This window comes from Hipposideros armiger, unplaced genomic scaffold (genome assembly GCF_001890085.2).
Source record: "Hipposideros armiger isolate ML-2016 unplaced genomic scaffold, ASM189008v1 scaffold_511, whole genome shotgun sequence".
In the NCBI taxonomy this organism is placed as follows: Eukaryota; Metazoa; Chordata; class Mammalia; order Chiroptera; family Hipposideridae; genus Hipposideros; species Hipposideros armiger.
Window position 1 is genome coordinate 749966 of NW_017731861.1, and position 18389 is coordinate 768354.

The 18389-nt window shown below is 53.0% G+C and overlaps 1 protein-coding gene across 1 annotated transcript in view; it reads left to right on the forward strand.

Moving 5' to 3' along the window:
• The window catches only part of CCDC33 (coiled-coil domain containing 33), a 112866-nt gene that overhangs the window by 67618 nt on the left and 26859 nt on the right, over positions 1–18389 (forward strand). Inside the window, 1 exon segment of the mRNA XM_019668003.1 lies at positions 7985–8179. Within this exon segment, the coding sequence (XP_019523548.1) occupies positions 7985–8179 (195 nt within the window).

Genomic DNA, 18389 nt, shown 5'->3' on the forward strand with positions numbered 1-18389 from the left:
GGCTTCCTTGGATTTTGGCACAGGGAAGGTGCATTTGAAGGAAGGAGGAGGTTGCACTTGCTGCCACAGACTGGGGGAAGGGGCAGCTCCCAGTCTGCCTGACCCTATCTACCCCCCACCACCCCGTTCCCCTCACTGGAAGGGGCACGTGAGTGAGTCTTCCATGCCATGCAAATGGCTGTTCTCATGTGTTAATTCAAACCGGTTACAGAACTCTCTCTGGAGACCCACGCAGAGTAGGGACAAGCAGCTGATTAGAAAATGTGGACAGGAGGGCAGGGGCTAGGCTGCTGACTTTTGACTAATTTTTATGAATTTCTCTGAAAGGCACATATGACAGCCATAGGCTAGTCCTCAGAGAAGCCCCAACACAAGCCTGCCTCCATTTCCTCACAAGCACAGCTGCCTGGAAAGCCAAGTGTCCAGGATGGCATAGCAGCCTCTCTGGCTGGTTCTGTGTTGTGGAAGGTTCTGTCCCCCCTCCACATCCCAAGACTCCAGCTCTGAAAATACTACCATAAGAACAATGATAGATCCAGAGAAAGAGACCCTTTCCCTCCCACAACCTTACAATATCCCTGCCTGTCTTTCCTTCTACCACCAAACCCCTACCATCCCTGTCTTCTCACTCTCCCAGGACAGACGGCAGGAGACAGGAACAGGCCTATTCCTCCCCAGCTCACAGCTACCCTTTCCCCCACCTGCTCAGATTCTAGGCCCAATTCAACCCAAAGGAAGCTGGGGACTGTTGGGTGAGAGGGGAGAGCCTGCTCTTTTCCAGGACCAGCCCGGCCCTTGGCTCACAGATGCCCAGTGTTGGGGTGGGGCTCACCATCCCACCACAAGAGGCTCCCGCCTGCTTTTCACAATGCCTGAACTCCTCCCAGTAGTGCTCCATGCCTTGAGGATAAATATTGCTCCCCCCGCAGTCTCTTGGTTATCATACAACTCCCCCCATTCTCCCCACCTCAGGGAGGGAGTTTGACACCCCCTCTAACACACAGAGTTCTACAGACTCTACTGGCTCACTTCTTGTGACGGGGCTCATCACCTCCCAGGAAGCCCTCTCCAGCCTTTGTCAGCTCCCACGTAAGGGTCTTCCTTCTGCCTCTCTCCAGTTCCCTCCCCTTGACCCTACCCTTTCATTCCAGAGGCCAGCTCCAGAGAGGTCAGCTCCCATGCCCACATCAGCCCTGCTGATATCTGCACACTGGTTATGTCATCTCCAGCCTAACCAGCTCTCCTTCCCTGACTGCTTTTTGTCACACTTGGTTTCTACTTCTCATCCTCCTGGTTGTCTCCTCTTGACAAACTCCTCTTAAAGTGCTCCCCCAAAACTGTGGGGCTGGATCAATATTGGAGGATAGAATAGGACCGTCACCCCCTTTCTCCAAACACATCCTCCCCTATCATTTGCTGTATTTTATTACTAACCAAGGCTGCAGGGGTTCATTTACAGCCTGAGGCAAGTCTGGCAAATGAGGAGTCGTCAGGCAGCATGTCTTCACCTTGAACTTCTACTGCTCTATTTTGAACATAGGCAGGGTTTCTTTTCCCTGTGGTATTTCACTTTCTTCATCTCAGCACATTGTCTGGGCTTGAGATCATTCTGGGCCCTGATTTTATCACTTTTCACATTCCCAGTCCCACCTCCATCCTCACCCCCAACCTCTAGGTCATCTGTGGAGGTGGTCAGGACACTTTCAGTGCTGTGATGTACACTAAGAAATGTGCATCCTTACGTCTGGGTTTGAATCCTGGATCTCCCACTTCATCTTAGCCACTCTGAGTTTCATGTTCCTCATCTATGGAAGGGGGTTGTGACCCCTACCAGCCAGGAGTGTAGTGAAAATTGTGTGAAGGAGCACGTGTAAGTGCCCAGCACAGTATCTTGCAGACACCCAGTGAAGGAAATGCTTAGTATTGTTCACTCAAGTTGCTGACAAATGTGCTGAACTCACCAGGGATAAGGATGAGGCTCTCTCGGGGGAAGAACAGTAGAACCCTGCTAACCCATCACTTGGTACTCACCCCTCATGATAGTCGCTCCACCAGATTCACATCCATAAGAACATCAGGAGGCCTTGGCAAGTGCTGAAGATAAATGTCACCAGTTCCACACTAGCCTCACAGTAACCTTTCAGGAAATGGAGAAGAGACCATCATCTCTCCAGAGACCAGACTTGCTGAAGTCCCAAGAGTACCCTGCCTGAGCTGGGGGGCTGTAAAGAAGATGAAGAAAGTAAAGACCTGCTTCCTGGCCTGTGACCTCCCAGAGTGGGCAGGATTGGACCAAGAGTAATACTGCATGTTTATCCCAAATGCCTCACCAACTACAGGATCCTGTGTTGCTTTGAGAATAGAGCCTGTGACTCCCAGCCACAGATGGAATGTATTGAGTCAGCATGCAGGGATGGCTAAGGAAACTGGCCTGCTCTGCTCTCCCATGAGCCCAATGCGTAATTGGTGGATTGAAGAAGGGGGAGGGGAGGAAGAGAGACAGCAAAAGCTTCCAGACCAAACTTCTCAGAAAGTGGGGGCTGCTCTTGGGTTCTTCCCCATATCAAAGCCAGACTACCAAGCCTAGACCACCCTTCAGCCAAACCAGATGTAACCCGGGTCCAGCCAGTGTCATTCAGGCATGAATTCATTAGCCAATTATTAGATCCCTAACCTGTGCTAAGCAGTGAAGCACCCCCACAGATCATCACCACCCATCTTGCTAAGGGTTCTAGTTGAGGTAGGTGCAGTTAACATCTTAAGGTCAGGGGAAGAGTCACAGAGAAACATGGTGAGCTCTGCCTCAGAGAGTGGCTTAGAAATTGGCAAAGCAAGGGTGCTTCAGGCAGAAGGAACCACAAGTGCAAAGCCATGGAGGCATGGCAGCGTCTGAGTGCATGGGACATAGGGAAGCTGTGTGGCCAGTGAGGCTGGAGAGTTAGATGGGGCCAGGACTTTGGAAGGGCCTGGGTGGCAAGATATGAAGTTTAGACTTTGTCACAAAGTGATGAGAAGTTAAGGAAGGCCTTAGAGCTGTAGTAGGATATGATCTGACCTATATGTTGAAAAGGTCTCTCTAGACGTGAACAGGAGGTACCCAAAGTAAAAGATTAAATGCACAAAGACCAGGTTTCAGGCTTACAAAAGTGAGCCCACAGCTTATCCACTGAACCATAGACAGGACTCTAGTACTAAAATCCCTGCCAGAATTTTTAAAACTCCTTATCACGGGCTCCTCTCCCCTGACCCCACACTTACTTTTAGATTAACCCTCTGACACCGTTTGCTGGAGAAAGAATCATGGCCCCAGTGAGTATTAACTCTCAGACCCTCCTTGGCTGGCAGACAAACTCTGAGCTTTAAACCCCACAGCAGCTGCAAGACCACACCGGATGCCATAAATGAGGCCTGCAATATTCAGGGATGTAGCAGGTCCTCGGAGGGGCCTGTTGTCTGAGACTCCCCTTCAGCTGAAGAGATAAGAACCTACAACTGTGGCCACAGGAAATGACAAAGCAGTGACTGATCGGGGAGCCGCTGCACAGGGCTCATTACGGTGCTTGCCAGCGGGCGAGACACCCTTATCAGGGAGAAAATTGCATCAGGCCTCCTGAATTACTAGCGATTGGAAGCAGATTTCTTGGGACGCACTTTGTTAGATACCTAATGAGCAGGATACAGGCGGACAGAGCCCAAAGCTGGTGGGGCGGGGGACAAATGTCTTTGTTAAACAGAATTTGTCAGTTTCCGCTCCAGGCTCCCTGGGGAGGGTTCAGGGCTAGCTAATTGAATTAAGAGCATGTGCGCTCCAGCGGGAAGGCTCAGGGCGGGGCGAGAGTCAGGGAGGCCGGAAGGTGGGTACTTTCAGCACCAAGGACAGCAGCTGCAACCTGGCTAGTCTGTAATTGCCAGGGCAGGCTGGAACTGCTGCATTTTGCATGATCAGGGATCTGGGGAATGGAATGAGTAGGGGGAAGCAGAAGATGTTAGTGGTGGAGCGGGAAAGAGATGACCCAAGAAGCCTTGAGCTTGTGATACTGTTGGTCTGGTCTGTCTCAACAGACCCTCCTGCAGGCAACAGTGGAAGGGGTGTCTTCTCCCCACCATATCACTCATGTGTTGTGGGGCAGCTGCAGCAGCACAAGGGAGCAATGGGCTGTGCTCTGAGTCTGAGCCAGTACATGTCTGTGCATCACTTTGTGCTTTCAAAGTAGGTCTCCAATTACAGCCCTAATGAAGCAGGACGCACTGCAGCCCTGGNACAGCAGCTGCAACCTGGCTAGTCTGTAATTGCCAGGGCAGGCTGGAACTGCTGCATTTTGCATGATCAGGGATCTGGGGAATGGAATGAGTAGGAGGGAAGCAGAAGATGTTAGTGGTGGAGGGGGAAACAGATGACCCAAGAAGCCTTGAGCTTGTGATACTGTTGGTCTGGTCTGTCTCAACAAACCCTCCTGCAGGCAACAGTGGAAGGGGTGTCTTCTCCCCACCATGTCACTCATGTGTTGTGGGGCAGCTGCAGCAGCACAAGGAGCAATGGGCTGTGCTCCGAGTCTGAGCCAGTACATGTCTGTGCATCACTTTGTGCTTTCAAAGTAGGTCTCCAATTACAGCCCTAATGAAGCAGGACGCACTGCAGCCCTGGAGCCACAGAGCGAGTGCCCCTTGCCAGGCCCCAAGCTGCCTCAGCAGGCGGGGCAGGGCCTGCCCAATAGAAAAGCAAGTAAGCAGGCTTGTGGGGTGGGCCAGCAACCCCCACCCCACCCCCACCTGGAGGAAAGGCTGGGCCTGAATAGGGAGGAGTTATCTCCAAGGCTCCACTTTCTCTCCCATCCCCATTTTATTAATAGCATTGCCCCCCACCCCCACTCCATCTTCCACTTCCAGCAGCCTGGCCCTTCCCTTTGGTCTTATTGTGCTCCTCTTGAGGAAGGCGCACAATCCCCTCCCCAAAATGGGAAGACTGAAGCTAAGGAGCCTGAAGAGGTAATGTTGGCTTAAAGAAAGGGGACTATTAGGGAGAACTGAGGCACTTTGTGACGCACTGTGGTCTTCCTGGGGCCCTTAACCTCACATGATTTGCAGCTGCCTCTGGCCTTCGCTGCAGGGCCTGTGCTGTGTGGAGGTCTAAAGACTTTTCTACAAAAGTCACCCATCCACCTTGCTTCCAACCCCCAGGCCAAGATAAATCCTGGCAAAGTTGATTGGAAATGTGGGCAGGAGACCTGCAGGGTTGGTGTGGGATGGAGAGGTGCTGGCATGAAACAGCTATGGGAGCAGATACAGGTCAAGGCCAGCCACAGATAGGGCAGAGCAGAGCAGAACCACTCAGTCTGGCAGGGGGTCAGGAGCTGGGGGTGGGCAGTCCTTAGATAGGTCTGCCTTTCCTTCCTTCCTCCTCAGAACACCAGAGGCTGATGGGGTGAAAGCACTGGGCTGGACTGAGGGCTCAGTCTCCTTTTTATTTTATCTTTGTGATGAAATTAAATGAATTATACATAATAAGTTTCAGAATCCACATAAAAGTACCAGGTGAGTGCTCAGCTCCACTCAGGGGCCCAGTAAATGTCAGCTGCGGGTCACTGAGTTGACCCAGCTGGTGCTGGGGCCACACTGGGTGGCTGTCAGGGAGACCTGCTGTGGAAGAGAGGACTCCCTCAGCAATGTGTCCCTGCTTTCAGGAGTGCTGGGGCACCTCTAGAGACCTCTCTCTTGATTTCATTACTCCTACTTCCTCCTCTAACTGGATTAGACGGCAGTCTGAAATCCAGGGCATCGAAATTGGCTTTCTGCCTAGAAATGAAGAGAAATGTCATTATAGGTCCTGATTCAGCATCTCACCCCAGCCCCAGGGGCCACATCCACAATGGGGAGTTAGTCTTTGCCCTGGCTGGTTACTCCTTCCATCGTTGTCTCCTGAATCCATCCATCCACCCATCCACCCATTTATCCATCCATCCATCCATCCATCCATCCATCCATCCAACCAGTATCTATTCTGTTGTTCTCCCTCTGCAGCCAGTCCGGCGTTTAGCTGTTCTGACCGAGAGATGTGCTTTTTCCTATATAAAACAGACAACCCCAAATCCCCAAACCATCTGACTCAGGCGCTACACAGAGGCGCAGGACATGTTGAGCAGGAGCCTCCAATTGCCTCTTGCCCTCGCTGAACCATAGCTACTGAGAGGAGCAGGTGAGAGAGACAGCCAGATCTAGTGCCCAGGGACAAAACAGGCCCAGGATCTTGGTTATGAAGTACAATAGGTGCTGTAGTCAGCCTCAGGGCTGCCCAATGCTTCACTCTTCCCATTCTAAGAGTCTTCATATAGCTGCTTTCTCTTTGGAATTATCTCTCCTTGTACATATTTGATGGGGGGGTGGGGGTAAAGGGGATAAAATGAGTCCCAGACCAGGCTGAAAACCTCTGTACTTGTGTGACTATCCCTTACTCTACTGACACAAACCTGAGAAGCCTTCATGTTAATGAATTTCTGCACACCAAATTTTTTTAAAGGGCATAAAGGAATCATTTAAAGGATCCCAATGGCAAAATGAAGGGTCATTGTCCTAATTTATCTGGTTCATATGTGTGTGTTTTCATACAGAGTAGCCACTTAAAGAAGGACCCACCTACATTCATTCTCACCTATTTATTACAGGTCAGACATTCGGGCACCTCTAACCCCGAACACATCTGTTCTGGTTGGCACTGTGTCCATTGTTCTATTTGTTTCTAGCACAACACTCCAGACAGTGGCATAAATGTCTGCCATGTGGCCAAGGCCGAATTCCATCAGCTGATGGAGGGTGGAAGTCGGTCACCTTAGAGGTCCCTACAAATTTGATACTGCATTATTCTTTGAACAATGAGCACTTTTTAGGGCTAACCATGGATTTTCAACAGAACTTTAAAGTAACCTCTACCCAAGGGGAGCATAAGACATGTGCTTGAGTCCAAGGAACTTGAAGTGTTTTTAGAAAAACAAAAATGGCAAACAGTCTGGAAATTAGAGACCAGTGTAAGCAGAGAGAACCAGCTGCTGGGCTGGAAGAACCTAAAAAAGCTTCAAGCAAGTGTGGGCAGAGCCATTAGGCTTCTTGGAAGGGCTGGCATCTGAGTGGAGTTGAATTCTATACAAGCAGAGATGAGAGTGATAGCCATGCCAACGGGGGAAGAAGAGGCTAGGAAAAAGGACATGGAGGGAGAAGGAGGATTATCAGAGAGAGCGAGAGGAGAGATATGCTCCGTTTACTGGGTGATAGATAAGAGGAGAGGATAATAGAGGAGATGGAGTGGAAAATGAGTCTGCACAGCAAAGGGCATCACAGGAGGGAGGAGGCTTCAGAAGCTGTTGTGTACTGCACTGAATTTGGAAGTCATAGATGGTATAGTTTATTCTTTCAACAAATATTTATTGAGTGCCTACAATGAAGGATAAACAAGGTCCTTGCTTACATGTAACTTACATTCTAGTATGGGGATTGGAGGAGGAAGGCAGATAGTAAACAAGTAAATGTAAACAAGTAAAATGTGAATTAACTTTCACACTTTTGGAAAGTTAATTTTCTGGTAGAGGAAGTACTATGAACACAGTAAAATGGCATGCGGATAGAGAGTATATTGGAGGAAGTGTCACTTTCGATAGGATGGGCCTCTATCTCAAAGAGCAGGGCCTCTCTGAGAAAATCACATCTGGGCTGAGTCCTGAGTGAAGAGAAGGGAGCAGCCATGGAAAGACCCACGAGGCTCTCCAGGTAGAGAGAACAGCAGATGCAAAGGCCTTGAGGCAGGAGAGAGCTTGGCTGTTAGAGGAACAGCAAGGACAGTGTGGTCAGGGCCCAGTGAGCAAGAGGGCAGGTGGCAGGCGGTAGACAGGAGCCAGAGATGATGGCCTCCTGAGCCACACGGAGGAGAGGCGTGGGTGTGGAAGGAGCACTTGTGGTAGAGAGGCACAGAAAACGTCTCCGCACCTTCTCTTCCCAGAGGCCAGAAAACTTCTTAACACCAAACAGCAGCAAGGTCCTACCCATCCTGGACCCCAGGGTCTTAGATGAGAAGCTGGGTTCCATCCATGAGTCCTGGTCCAAGGCCACAGTCAGCTCCACAATGGACTCCAGCACATCCACTGGTCAGGAAGCAGAGGAAGAGCCTCAGAGGCCCCAGATGTGCCGTGAGATGGTGAGTGGCTCCCTCCGCGGGGCGGGAGGGTCTGGAGCAGTGGCGCGGGTGCTGCGGAAGAGGCTTGACTGCCCTGGTGGGCCTGGTTAACACCTCAGGTGGCAAATAGACCTCCCCTTGGGCACGGTTTGCATGTGAGTTACCCCAAAGCCAAACTTGTGGAAGGTGTGGGTTCTTCATTTGACCTGGTTTCTTTACCTTTTGAATGGAACTTCCATATGATTGCCTTCAAAACAAACCCTGCAACACTCGTATGACCTGGTTCCATTTACTCAAGCAGTCCTCAACTCAGAGCTTCCTCAGGACCATGTCCACTGGGCATTGGGAGCCGCCTGGAGAGATTAGTTTGAGCTTCTGAAAGAGGATATTGAGCCTCAAAGAAAATAGGACACCATCTTTGGTCATGGAATCTGTGTCCTTGATCATGAGAACTGGTCAGATGCTGGGAAAGGATGGGTAAAGGTGACCAAGGTGGTGTGTCTTAATTTGGTGAGGGACCGGTGCTGAGTCCTAGCCCCTTGATGCAGAGCTAAAGTGCGGGCCACCAAAGAGACAGCCCAGGCAAAGTCCCTTATTGAGGTACCTTATTGAAGAACCATGGGTGAACTCAAGTGTGGCGTCCTCCCTTCTTCCACAGCGGGTCCCATGGGAGATCCTGAGAAAAGGCCCAAGCCAAGGCCATGGGCCCATGAGGAAGCCCTGGGCTGCCTCCTCTCGGGACCCGCCCCTCTCCACCGACAGCCTTCGCATCTTCCCCTGGCACTTCTGCACCTTTCTGGAATCTGTCCCATCAGACGAGTAGAAAGGGTTGCTATGTGCTGTGTGTGCCCAAGATGCTCCCACACGGAGTGCTCCTGCACACTCCAGAGCTCTCACAGTCCACCTCTACACTCCCTCCTCTCACCTCTGCCCTTGGGGAAAGCAGCTCTCAGGCCTGACCTCCCAGCTCAGGCAGCAGTTGGGTCGGAAATAAAGATTCAGACTCTGTCTCTGGAGACTTTGAAAAGCATGAATGAACCAATGCCCGCAGGTAGTCTTGATCTCCTCTTAAGAGTTAAACCATAAGAGATGGGGAGACACTGCAGCTGGAGGAGTCAAGGTTAGCCAGGAGGAAGCACTGTTTGGAAGTAAGAGGTTGAGTAACCATTGTGAGTGGCAGAGGCGAGGAGAAGTGGCCCATTGGCACTCAGAAAAGATTCTGTGAGGTTCTGCGTGCAGACAAGGAGCTCAGCGCTGCCCCACACCCACAGACTGTCAGAGACATGAGTGGATTTCTATGGAGAGCTAACTCAAGCATGCCCTCTCTGAGCTAACCCCAGCACGCCCATCAGTGGGCTAATCCCTCCACCCTTCCTGCTTGCTGAGTACTTGGCAAGACCACAAGCCCTGGCTGTTCTCCCTGGTTTGCTGCAGGGTTAGGTCCACTCAGCCACCATCATCCAGCCCTTGAACTAAGAGCACACTGGCTTCCTCATCTCTGGGCCCCCGGGGCCCAGCTCAGGCCTGGCCCAACACAGATGTAGGTAAATGCTTATTGGGCCACGTGATAGACCCCCTGGCTGGACAGGAAGTACAGCAGAAAGAACTTTGAAAGCGTCTAGTCTGAGCTCCTAACTCTACAAAGGAAGGCAATGAGGAAGCCCAGAGGTGGGCTGGCCCTGCCCAAGGCTTCCTGACCCTGCTCGCCTGTGTCGCCTGGCGTAAAGCCAAGTGAGTACCAGATGGCTGTAGAAGAATGATGAGTTGGGGGACTGAAGGCAGGGGTGGATCTTTTAGCACAATCCCCAGAGCCCAAGAAACAATGGAATGGCATCAAGCGTCAGGAATAAGGAGGGAACAGGATAGGGGCCTGGCACAGCTGGGATGGGCAAGGGAGGGGGCAGGCCCACCACCCTGAGACTATGTGAGTGTCAGGGACCCAGTGCTCGAGCTCTCTCTCTCTCTCTCTCCCCCTCTATCCCTCTCCCTCTCCCCCCTCTCTCTCTCCCCGCCCCCCCAACACTTTGCCCTCACTGGGTCCTGGAGACCCAGCTCCAGATCCTACATACTAGCCAGAGCCTGGAAGGACAATGTAGGACCCAGACAAACATTCATGTGGGCAGTAGAGCCTAGTCACAAGCAATAGAACTTGGGTGGGTAGCAATGGTGTACAGGTCTGTGACAATCACAAGTAGCCATGTGGCAATGGGTCACACTGCCATAGCAACCGAGCAAAATTACAGAGCAGTGGCCGAGGTCATGCAATCAAAAGACACGGTGACAAGCAAGCGAATGCAGCCAGGGAGCAGTGGAGGGCAGTTGCTTAGCAATAGACCCAAGCCGTACAGTGCTCTCACACAGCACTGTTACAGGAAGGCGCAACCACTGGACACAGCCATGAGCGTAGAACATGGCGGGTAGGACAGTCACAGAGCAGTAGAAGATATCAGGCTAGCACTAGAACATACCTGGTGGTAATGGCATGGTCATAAGGTATGTGACTCCTGGACATGCAGCCAGGGAGTCGTCACCAGCAACAGAGCCTAGGGTGTAGCAGTGGCCCCAGTGACGTGGCAGTGTGGTGAGCACAGGTTTAAACCGCCCCCTCTGCTCTCGGTCACTCTATCCAGGCTCTGAGCCTCAGTGCCCCTCAGTTCCCAGAGTGTGTTTGTCTATGTCTAGTCCTTTAACATGCTCCCCAGAGCCCAAGAAACAATTTTGCCTCTGATTCCTCCAGAGCCTACTCTGCTTAATGGGAAATTGAACATTTTTTGGAGAAAGGAGCACCTTGGGAATGGAGAAGGGAGTGGAGGGGACACAGGTCTGTACCCTCTCTTCAGGGAAGGTGCCGTGCACGCTTCCTGCTGCTCCAGGCCTGCCAGCCCCACACCCACAGTCCCACCAAGTCCTACTGGGGCGCCCCTCCCCCTAGTGCGCCCTTGGATCTATCTTTCTTCCCGGGTTGCAATGCAGGCAGTTTTTCCATCTCAGGCTGTCTTCATCCGGGACACTTGGTTTTGACACAGGCCTTTCAAGTGCCATTTTGTCCATGTGGTGCAAAGCTCCCATCCTGAGAGGACCACTGGGGTCAGGATCCCATGGGTATGATCTTGAGTCAAGTGCAGGGCCTGGGCAGAGGAAGGGCCTGGGTAGAGCTAAGGAAGACTTCACCTCCCTTCCGAGCAGCCCAGGAAGTCTTTTGAAAGAGGTGGGTTTTAATTGGGGTAGAGTCACCCTGAGCATGACAGCTCTCCCAACATGAACAACTTGCAAGCATCTCCTTCACCCCTTCACCCCTAGATCCCCTGCCCACCTCATGCTGAGCCAGATGAAAGCAGGCAAGACGGGGCTCCATGCTGTGTGCAGACAGGCCCGGTTCTGTTCTCACAAGGCTCCTGCGTCTGGCTCCCCAGCCCCCAGCAGCCACATCAGCAATCCAACCAGCCAGAAAACCGGAACTCCCACCCCGGCCAGGCGATCAGCTGTGTCCAGCTGTGCAAAGAGTGAGGACAGGGGAGGGCCAAGGGAAGTAAGAGGCCAAGGCCCTGAGCTCTCAAGGTTCCCCCAGCCAGCAGGAGTGAGCCAAACCTTGAGAGATGACAGGGCGACACAGAGAAGAGCACAGTAAATATTTGGTGAGAGATGAACGGCAAGGGGGCAAGGCTGAGACAATGTATCTCCTTAAGTATCTAAAGCATTGCCGGACACACCTGGTGAGCCCTCAGTAAAGAGAGAAAGGAGCAAGGAAGGCTTCCTGGAGGAGGCGGGCTATGCTTTGGATAGAGGCAGATGTACTCAGTTGCTGTTCAAGAAGTGTGTGTTCGGTGTTGTTTCCTGTGCAGAGATTCCAGCACAAGCTCTTCCCCTCCTCTCTCTGTTTCCCTCCCTCCTTTCCTCCGCTGCTCTGAGATTTGTGGCAGACCAGAGGACCCTCATACCAGAGGATGAATAATTGACAAGGGTTGTTTAAAGATTCAGTAGAGTTTCTCCAACCTCACCATACTGGAATAACTCATTTCTTTCATTCTCTCTTTGAAAGCCTTTCCCCCTCCCTTCATCTTTCCCCATCTTGGTCCCCACATGCCACCCCCCTCTGAGCATAATGCTTTTGTTTCTCTTCCTTTCTTGCATCTGCTGGACCCCAGAATGATCCCTTAATTCCCTGGCTTCTTTGTGTCCACTTCTCCAGCCACCCCCTGCCACACACACACACACACACACACACACACACACACACACAGACACACCGCCCCTTTTAACCTGTTCCTAAGGATGGTAAGTTGACTTCAGCTCCTCTGGACACTGTTTCCCCCAGAAAGAGGGACTCACTGCATGGGTTAGGAGAGGGCGGAAGGCCAGAGGGAGGCCAGCGGCTCCTCACAGGTCACACAGCAGGGGAAGTGGGGCCTGGGCCACAGGAGACAGGAGGGCGAGCCTCCTAGCCCAGGCCTCACTTCCCTCCCAGGCAGGTGGAGAGGTGCTGGCTCTGTCACACCTTCCCAGGGTGGCCTGGAGCACTTTGTGTCCCTGAGCCTCGATTTTTCCATCTGTAACACAGGATGTCACCCTGCCCTACCTTCCTCTCTGTGTCTGCCTGGCATGGCTCCAGGGTGACCAGCCACCCTTGTTTGCCCAGGACTGAGGAGTTAGGAGGACTAAAACCAAGATAGTCCCAGGTAACTTGGGTCGGGTTCACCCTACATAGCGGGGTCTCCCCTGCCCCAGCCCTGCTCCATGCAAGGTTGCTGCACCCACAGCCACAGGGCACATACCCTCTGCCCACCAGCCTAGCTCCACACTGTCCCCGGCACTCACAGTGTACTTACCAGCTCCTTGAAATGACCTTGAACTCCCTTCTCCATTCTAGACTCCAGTTCCTTCCTCTGTCTGTGGAGGAGGTTGGAGCAGATGTTCCCCAGTCGTGGGGCTCCTAAGCTGTGATGGGAGCCTTGGTCCTAGCCCGCTGCCCCCCTGCATTCCCCCCTCATGAGGTCTGCAGTCTGGTGAGGCTGAGGCTTACCTCCAGTTCAGTTCCCTTGGCACCACCTGGTGGCAGGTGATGAGTCTGAGCAGGAGCCGCCTGCAGAACTGGAAATAGTCACCTGAGTATGGGCACTGCCCACATCGGTGGCAACTGGTAGCTGGATCGTCAGCCTGGGGTAACAGCATCACAAGGCCCAGGAGCCTGGAGTTGGCTCCCACAAGCCAGAGTGACACCAAGCCCAACCTGGGATGCAGATCACTTGGGTCCTGAGAGACCGAGCCCCAGCCCGGGACCCAGAGCCTTTAGAGAGGCAGGAAAAATACAGGAGACACAGTGAGACAGAGACAAAGAGAGCACAACCATCTGGTACCCGCCTCTACAGCCTCCAATCAGATGCCCCTGACTCAGCGTCCCCTCCATGCCACCTACACAAACCACCAGCCGAATTCCTAAAACACTACAGTCACCCCACCCCTCCTGCTCCAACACCTTTGTCTCTGTAGCCCTCATGGCCCCACTTTGCCGGTCAGCCTTCTGTCCTGGTCACCTCTACAAGCACCCCTGCTCTGTCCACCTGGCTGCAAGGCCCACCTTAAAGGCATGTGTTCATCACACCAGACCACCAGACCAAACCCCTGCCCCCTCCCAGGCCCAGCTCCTGCAGGCAGGAGTGCTCTCAGCTCTCCAGAGCTCCTCCCCTGCACTCAGTGCCCCTAGTTATAAGCCCTGCAAGCTGGCAATGGGAGAGGGGCGTTCTAAAAATAAGTCTTGTGAGGTTGCAATCGTCACAGCTCCTAGGATCTGCTAAAAACCTTCACCAGCTCTCCTCCTCTTCTTCTCCCAACTCTGTCCTTCTCTTTCTCCCCCAGTTCCTCCAGACAGAGAGAGAGAACACTTACCAAGCATTTGAGGAAGGGAAGGAGGGAAGGGAGAAAGGTGGAAAGGAGGAAATAAGAATTCATCCCACAGGGAGATGTCCCTGTTATCTCCCCCTGCAGACGCCTCCTCCCCCACCTCTCCTCCATGTGGCTCTAGCAGGTTTGAGCCCATCTCCACCACTCCAGAGCTGTGTGACCTTGGACAAATCACTCCCTCTCTCTGGGCCTATCTCCTTACTGTCAAGTGGAGGGAATACTCTCTCCATGCCCACCTCCTGAGGCTGTGGGGAGGGTTAACAATGAGTGGATGGCAGTGCCTTGGAAGCTGGGAAGGGCTGTCTACTTTGCAGAAGACTTATTCATAGTCACTATGTCCATGGGGCCCTTCCAGACTGAGAATAAAAGGGAGGAAGCACAAACCCCAGCCTCCCCGCTCTGACCCCTTCTCCAGAAGGGCTGTTCCTAGACCCTTGACCCGCTTCTCCTCCCTCCTTCCCTCCCACCCCCGGAGTCTCCCTGGTGGGCCGTTCTCCTCCTCCATCCATCACCTGGGACTAAAGAGATTAATAAACGCAACTCATAACTCAGCTGCTGGGGTACAGCAGATATTTACAGCTCCGTTTCAATTTGCAAAGAGATTAAGTGTTTGTCGATTTATTGTCTCTTGGTATGTATGAACGCTGAGCAAAGCCCCCTGCAGGCCGGCCCCCTCCCCCAGTCCACACACTCTGCCCGGTGGGCTCACCACCCCCATGCCACCCCACCCCCACCCAGTCGGTGGGGAGCCTGGTGTTGCCCAGCCAGGGAAAGCCACTGACCACTGGAGGGGACTTGTCTTCCTGACTGACTTGCCCAGAGGCACAAGTGGCCCAGGAAAGGGCCCCAGGACCCATGGAACCAGGGATTAGACAGGATGGGAGGGGCGCCGTCCTTAGATGAGTCAGAGGGCCCTTTCTCGGCATCCTCCAGCCTCATCTCTCCCACAGAGCAAAGGATCCACGGGGCCGAGCCCAGCCGCACAACTCTAGGCCACTCTCTGGGTATCCAGACCCCAGAATTCCCTGTCCAAATGGACCTGAGCCTGCTTCTGAGGACTGTGTATACCTCCTCCTGGGCTCCATCCTCCCAAGTGCCGCATACTCTCAGGGGGTTGCACCCTAGGCCCAGGGGATGGCTGTTGGGGAGGGAAGGCACATGCTGGGAGCCTCCGTTTTCACCCTCATCCTGGCCCCACAGATATTAGGGGTAGATACGAAGACGGGGAGACACGCCTCCATGGAGAGAGCCCAGGCCTAACTGGCCAGGAGCCTGCAGAGGCCAAGGGAAGCGAGATGGCCTGGAGAGGCTGGTGAGTGAGGGCCGCCAGCCCCCAAGGCTGGAAGGGTGGAAGAGTTCTTCCCAGGTCTGAGCAGTGCTTGAGGAACCAAGTGGGCCCTGGGAACAAAAATGTCAAGTGCTTCCCACCCCCGCAGACCCCGGGCTGCTTCTCCCCTCTTGCTGACTTTGCAGTCTGGCACATGCACCACTCATTCATTCATTCACTTGACCAGCTTTTTGAGAGTCTGCTGTGCCAAGCCCTGCTATCTCCCACTGCAGACACCTCTACTCATCTCTACTCATAGCAGGTTTGAGTCCCATCTCCACTGCTCAAGAGCTGTGTGACCTTAGATACATCACTCCCCCTCTCTGAGTCTATCTCCTCTGTTAAGTGGAGGGAATACTCTCCCCTACCTGACTCTTGAGGCTTTTGAGAGGATTAAAGAGAGTAGATGGCAGTGCCTTGAAAACTGCGAAGGGCTGTTCACTTTGCAGGAGGCTTAATAGTCGCTGTGTTCACGGGGCCCTTCCAGACTGAGGGGAAAGAGAAAGCAGCATGACTTGCCCTGGCCTGCCCTTCTGACCCCTCTCCAGTGACTAAAAGATAACCCCCATGCAAAGGTCCCTGCACCCAGGAAGCCCAGTTCAGCAGGAAGACACATCAGGAATCATGGAGAAGAGTGTGTCTGGGACTAGGGTGCATTCTGCCCAGGGGATTGTGGAAACACAAGACAGTTACCTAATCCACTCTACCCCAGGCAGAGCACACTTTATACAGAATGCCAAGGGGTGGTGCACAGATGTCACTGTCATCAATGGTTAGTACAAACACCATGATAAACCTTTGACTTACTGAAAGAGCAGAAGTGAAGGTGGATGACCTCGATCCTGTAAGAGGAGTCTGTTGAGTGAAGATTACGTGTGTCCCCGTATCTATCTCCCACCAAGAGGCACTGAGGGGCCCTCAGGCAAACCATTCTCTCTTTGGCCCTCAGTTTCTTTATCTGTAAAGTGGGGAGGGTGCCTCTTCCCCGTGAGGGATGAGAAAGTCTTAGGGGTATGGAGGAGAGAACTGAGAAGGTGGGTATGACAGTGGATTGGCCAAATCAGGGCGTAGCTCCAAGCACCCAAAGCATGGGTCTCAGAAGAGATGGGGATGAGAGGGCCTCTGCCACCCCCCGGCTACCACCGCACAGGAGAAGAGGAAAGTAATAGCTGAGAGGGCACGTGACTGGAGGAGCACCAGGAGACCTGGGGCCAGTTTTGACAAGGACTCACCCTGGCTGCCCACCACCTCCCTGGGTCTCAGGCTCCCCTTCTGTGCAGTGAGGGGCCTGGTCTTGATGATTTCCTGGCAAACTAGGCAGGCAGAGGTGGGACAGCCTCCTGACTCTGTTCCTTAACAAGATGTCTGGTGCTGCCCCATATCACTGTCCATCTCAGCTCCTTGATTAAACGGCGGGTGGGCGGGCCGGAGCGCAGCTCTCCCAGTAAATAAAGCCAGGATGATGGGGTCATACATTGCTGAGGCTTTGAATCATCCATTGGTGAGGGTGGGAGGGACTACAGAACCAGGGGTGACTGGAGAGATCTGCTAACCTGGGAAATGGGGCTCACCCTTCAGCTTAGCCCCCCTTTTAATAATACTAATTATATCCATCAATCTTTATTGAGCTCTGATTCTTCTCCCAGAACTGGAATCATAATCTCATTTCGTCCCTGCACCAATCCGATGAAAAATGCACAATTATCATCCCCATTTTACAGGTAGAGAAACTGCTGGTAGCGCAGTAGCCCTCCTGGGGCATGGGGCAAAGACCGAGTGAGACAGCACTGATCCAACACAGGTCTGGGGTCTCCGCCCAGTGCCTGCCCCTGCACCTGCCCTGGCCACGCCTTGTGACTTAGAAGTCATGAGCCTGGTGAGCTTGACCCACTGTCTTTCCCTTCCATCTGGATGGGAGAGCTGCCTCAGATTCCTAGTAAACACCAAAACAGAGCTCTGTGACTGCAGGCCCTCTCCCCAGGCCCACCCAAAGCCTTTGAGAGTTAGACCATATGTCTAACCTCCAAATAATGAAAAATTATAAATCAAGCTGTAGCTAACAAACTATTAAATATGCTCTATTCTTCTACCTTGACAAACACACCTTGTTCACATCCCCAGAGAATCCTCAGAGTTCACATTGGACCCTGGCAACATGGGAAGAGCAGATCCCAGCCCCCTACCTCTAGTCCCCACCTGCCCCCTTCTCACCTGGCTCAGTTTCAGTCCCACACCCTAATGACCCAATGACCACAGAGACCTCACACGTAAGGTACATAAGAGTACACCTTCACCTTCAGGAGAACAGGTCCTGGAAGCGAATTTCAGGGTCCCAGGTGTAGCCCTACACTAGGGCTGTGGTGTAGAAGGGTGCTTAGCTCTGGCTGGGCATGTCCCCTTGCCCCACCAACTCCTCACCCCATCAGGAGGGTTGCGGCCAAAGCAGGACCTTCTAACACCCTGGCCAGGGCAGGGACTCTGCTTGTCCAGGGCTAAGGGCAGAACCGTCCATTCCCCACCTCAGTGACTCTATTAGGGCAGACTCCTGAGCCCAGATTAAATGCTTTTCAGTACAATCCAATTTCCTCCTGATATGGACTAGAAAAGCTCAGCCCCATGCGCATACACTGGTGCACACATGCACTACATGTGGTGTTAAATATCCAATCAGGTCCAAAGATAATAGAGACAGGCCAGTTCACTCCCAGTTTAATCAGATAAAATGCCCATTCATCAGCTCCTGCCAGAGGCTGACATCTCCTCCTCCGCCCCCAGGACAGAGGATGGGAGGGAGGCGGTTGGGGGTGGGGGCAGGGGAGGTAGCTGCAGAAGCGGGGCTGGACACCAGTGGAGCTGTGGGCACTGAGGAGGAGGAGGTTGAGTAGGGTGGCTGTGCCTTTAAATCTTTAAGAAGGGGGGCAGCGTTGCCCATGGGGGACTAATTATCCTTCAGCCTTTAGCCAGCTCTTACTCAAACAGACAAAAGGGGTCTTTGCAGCCCTGATG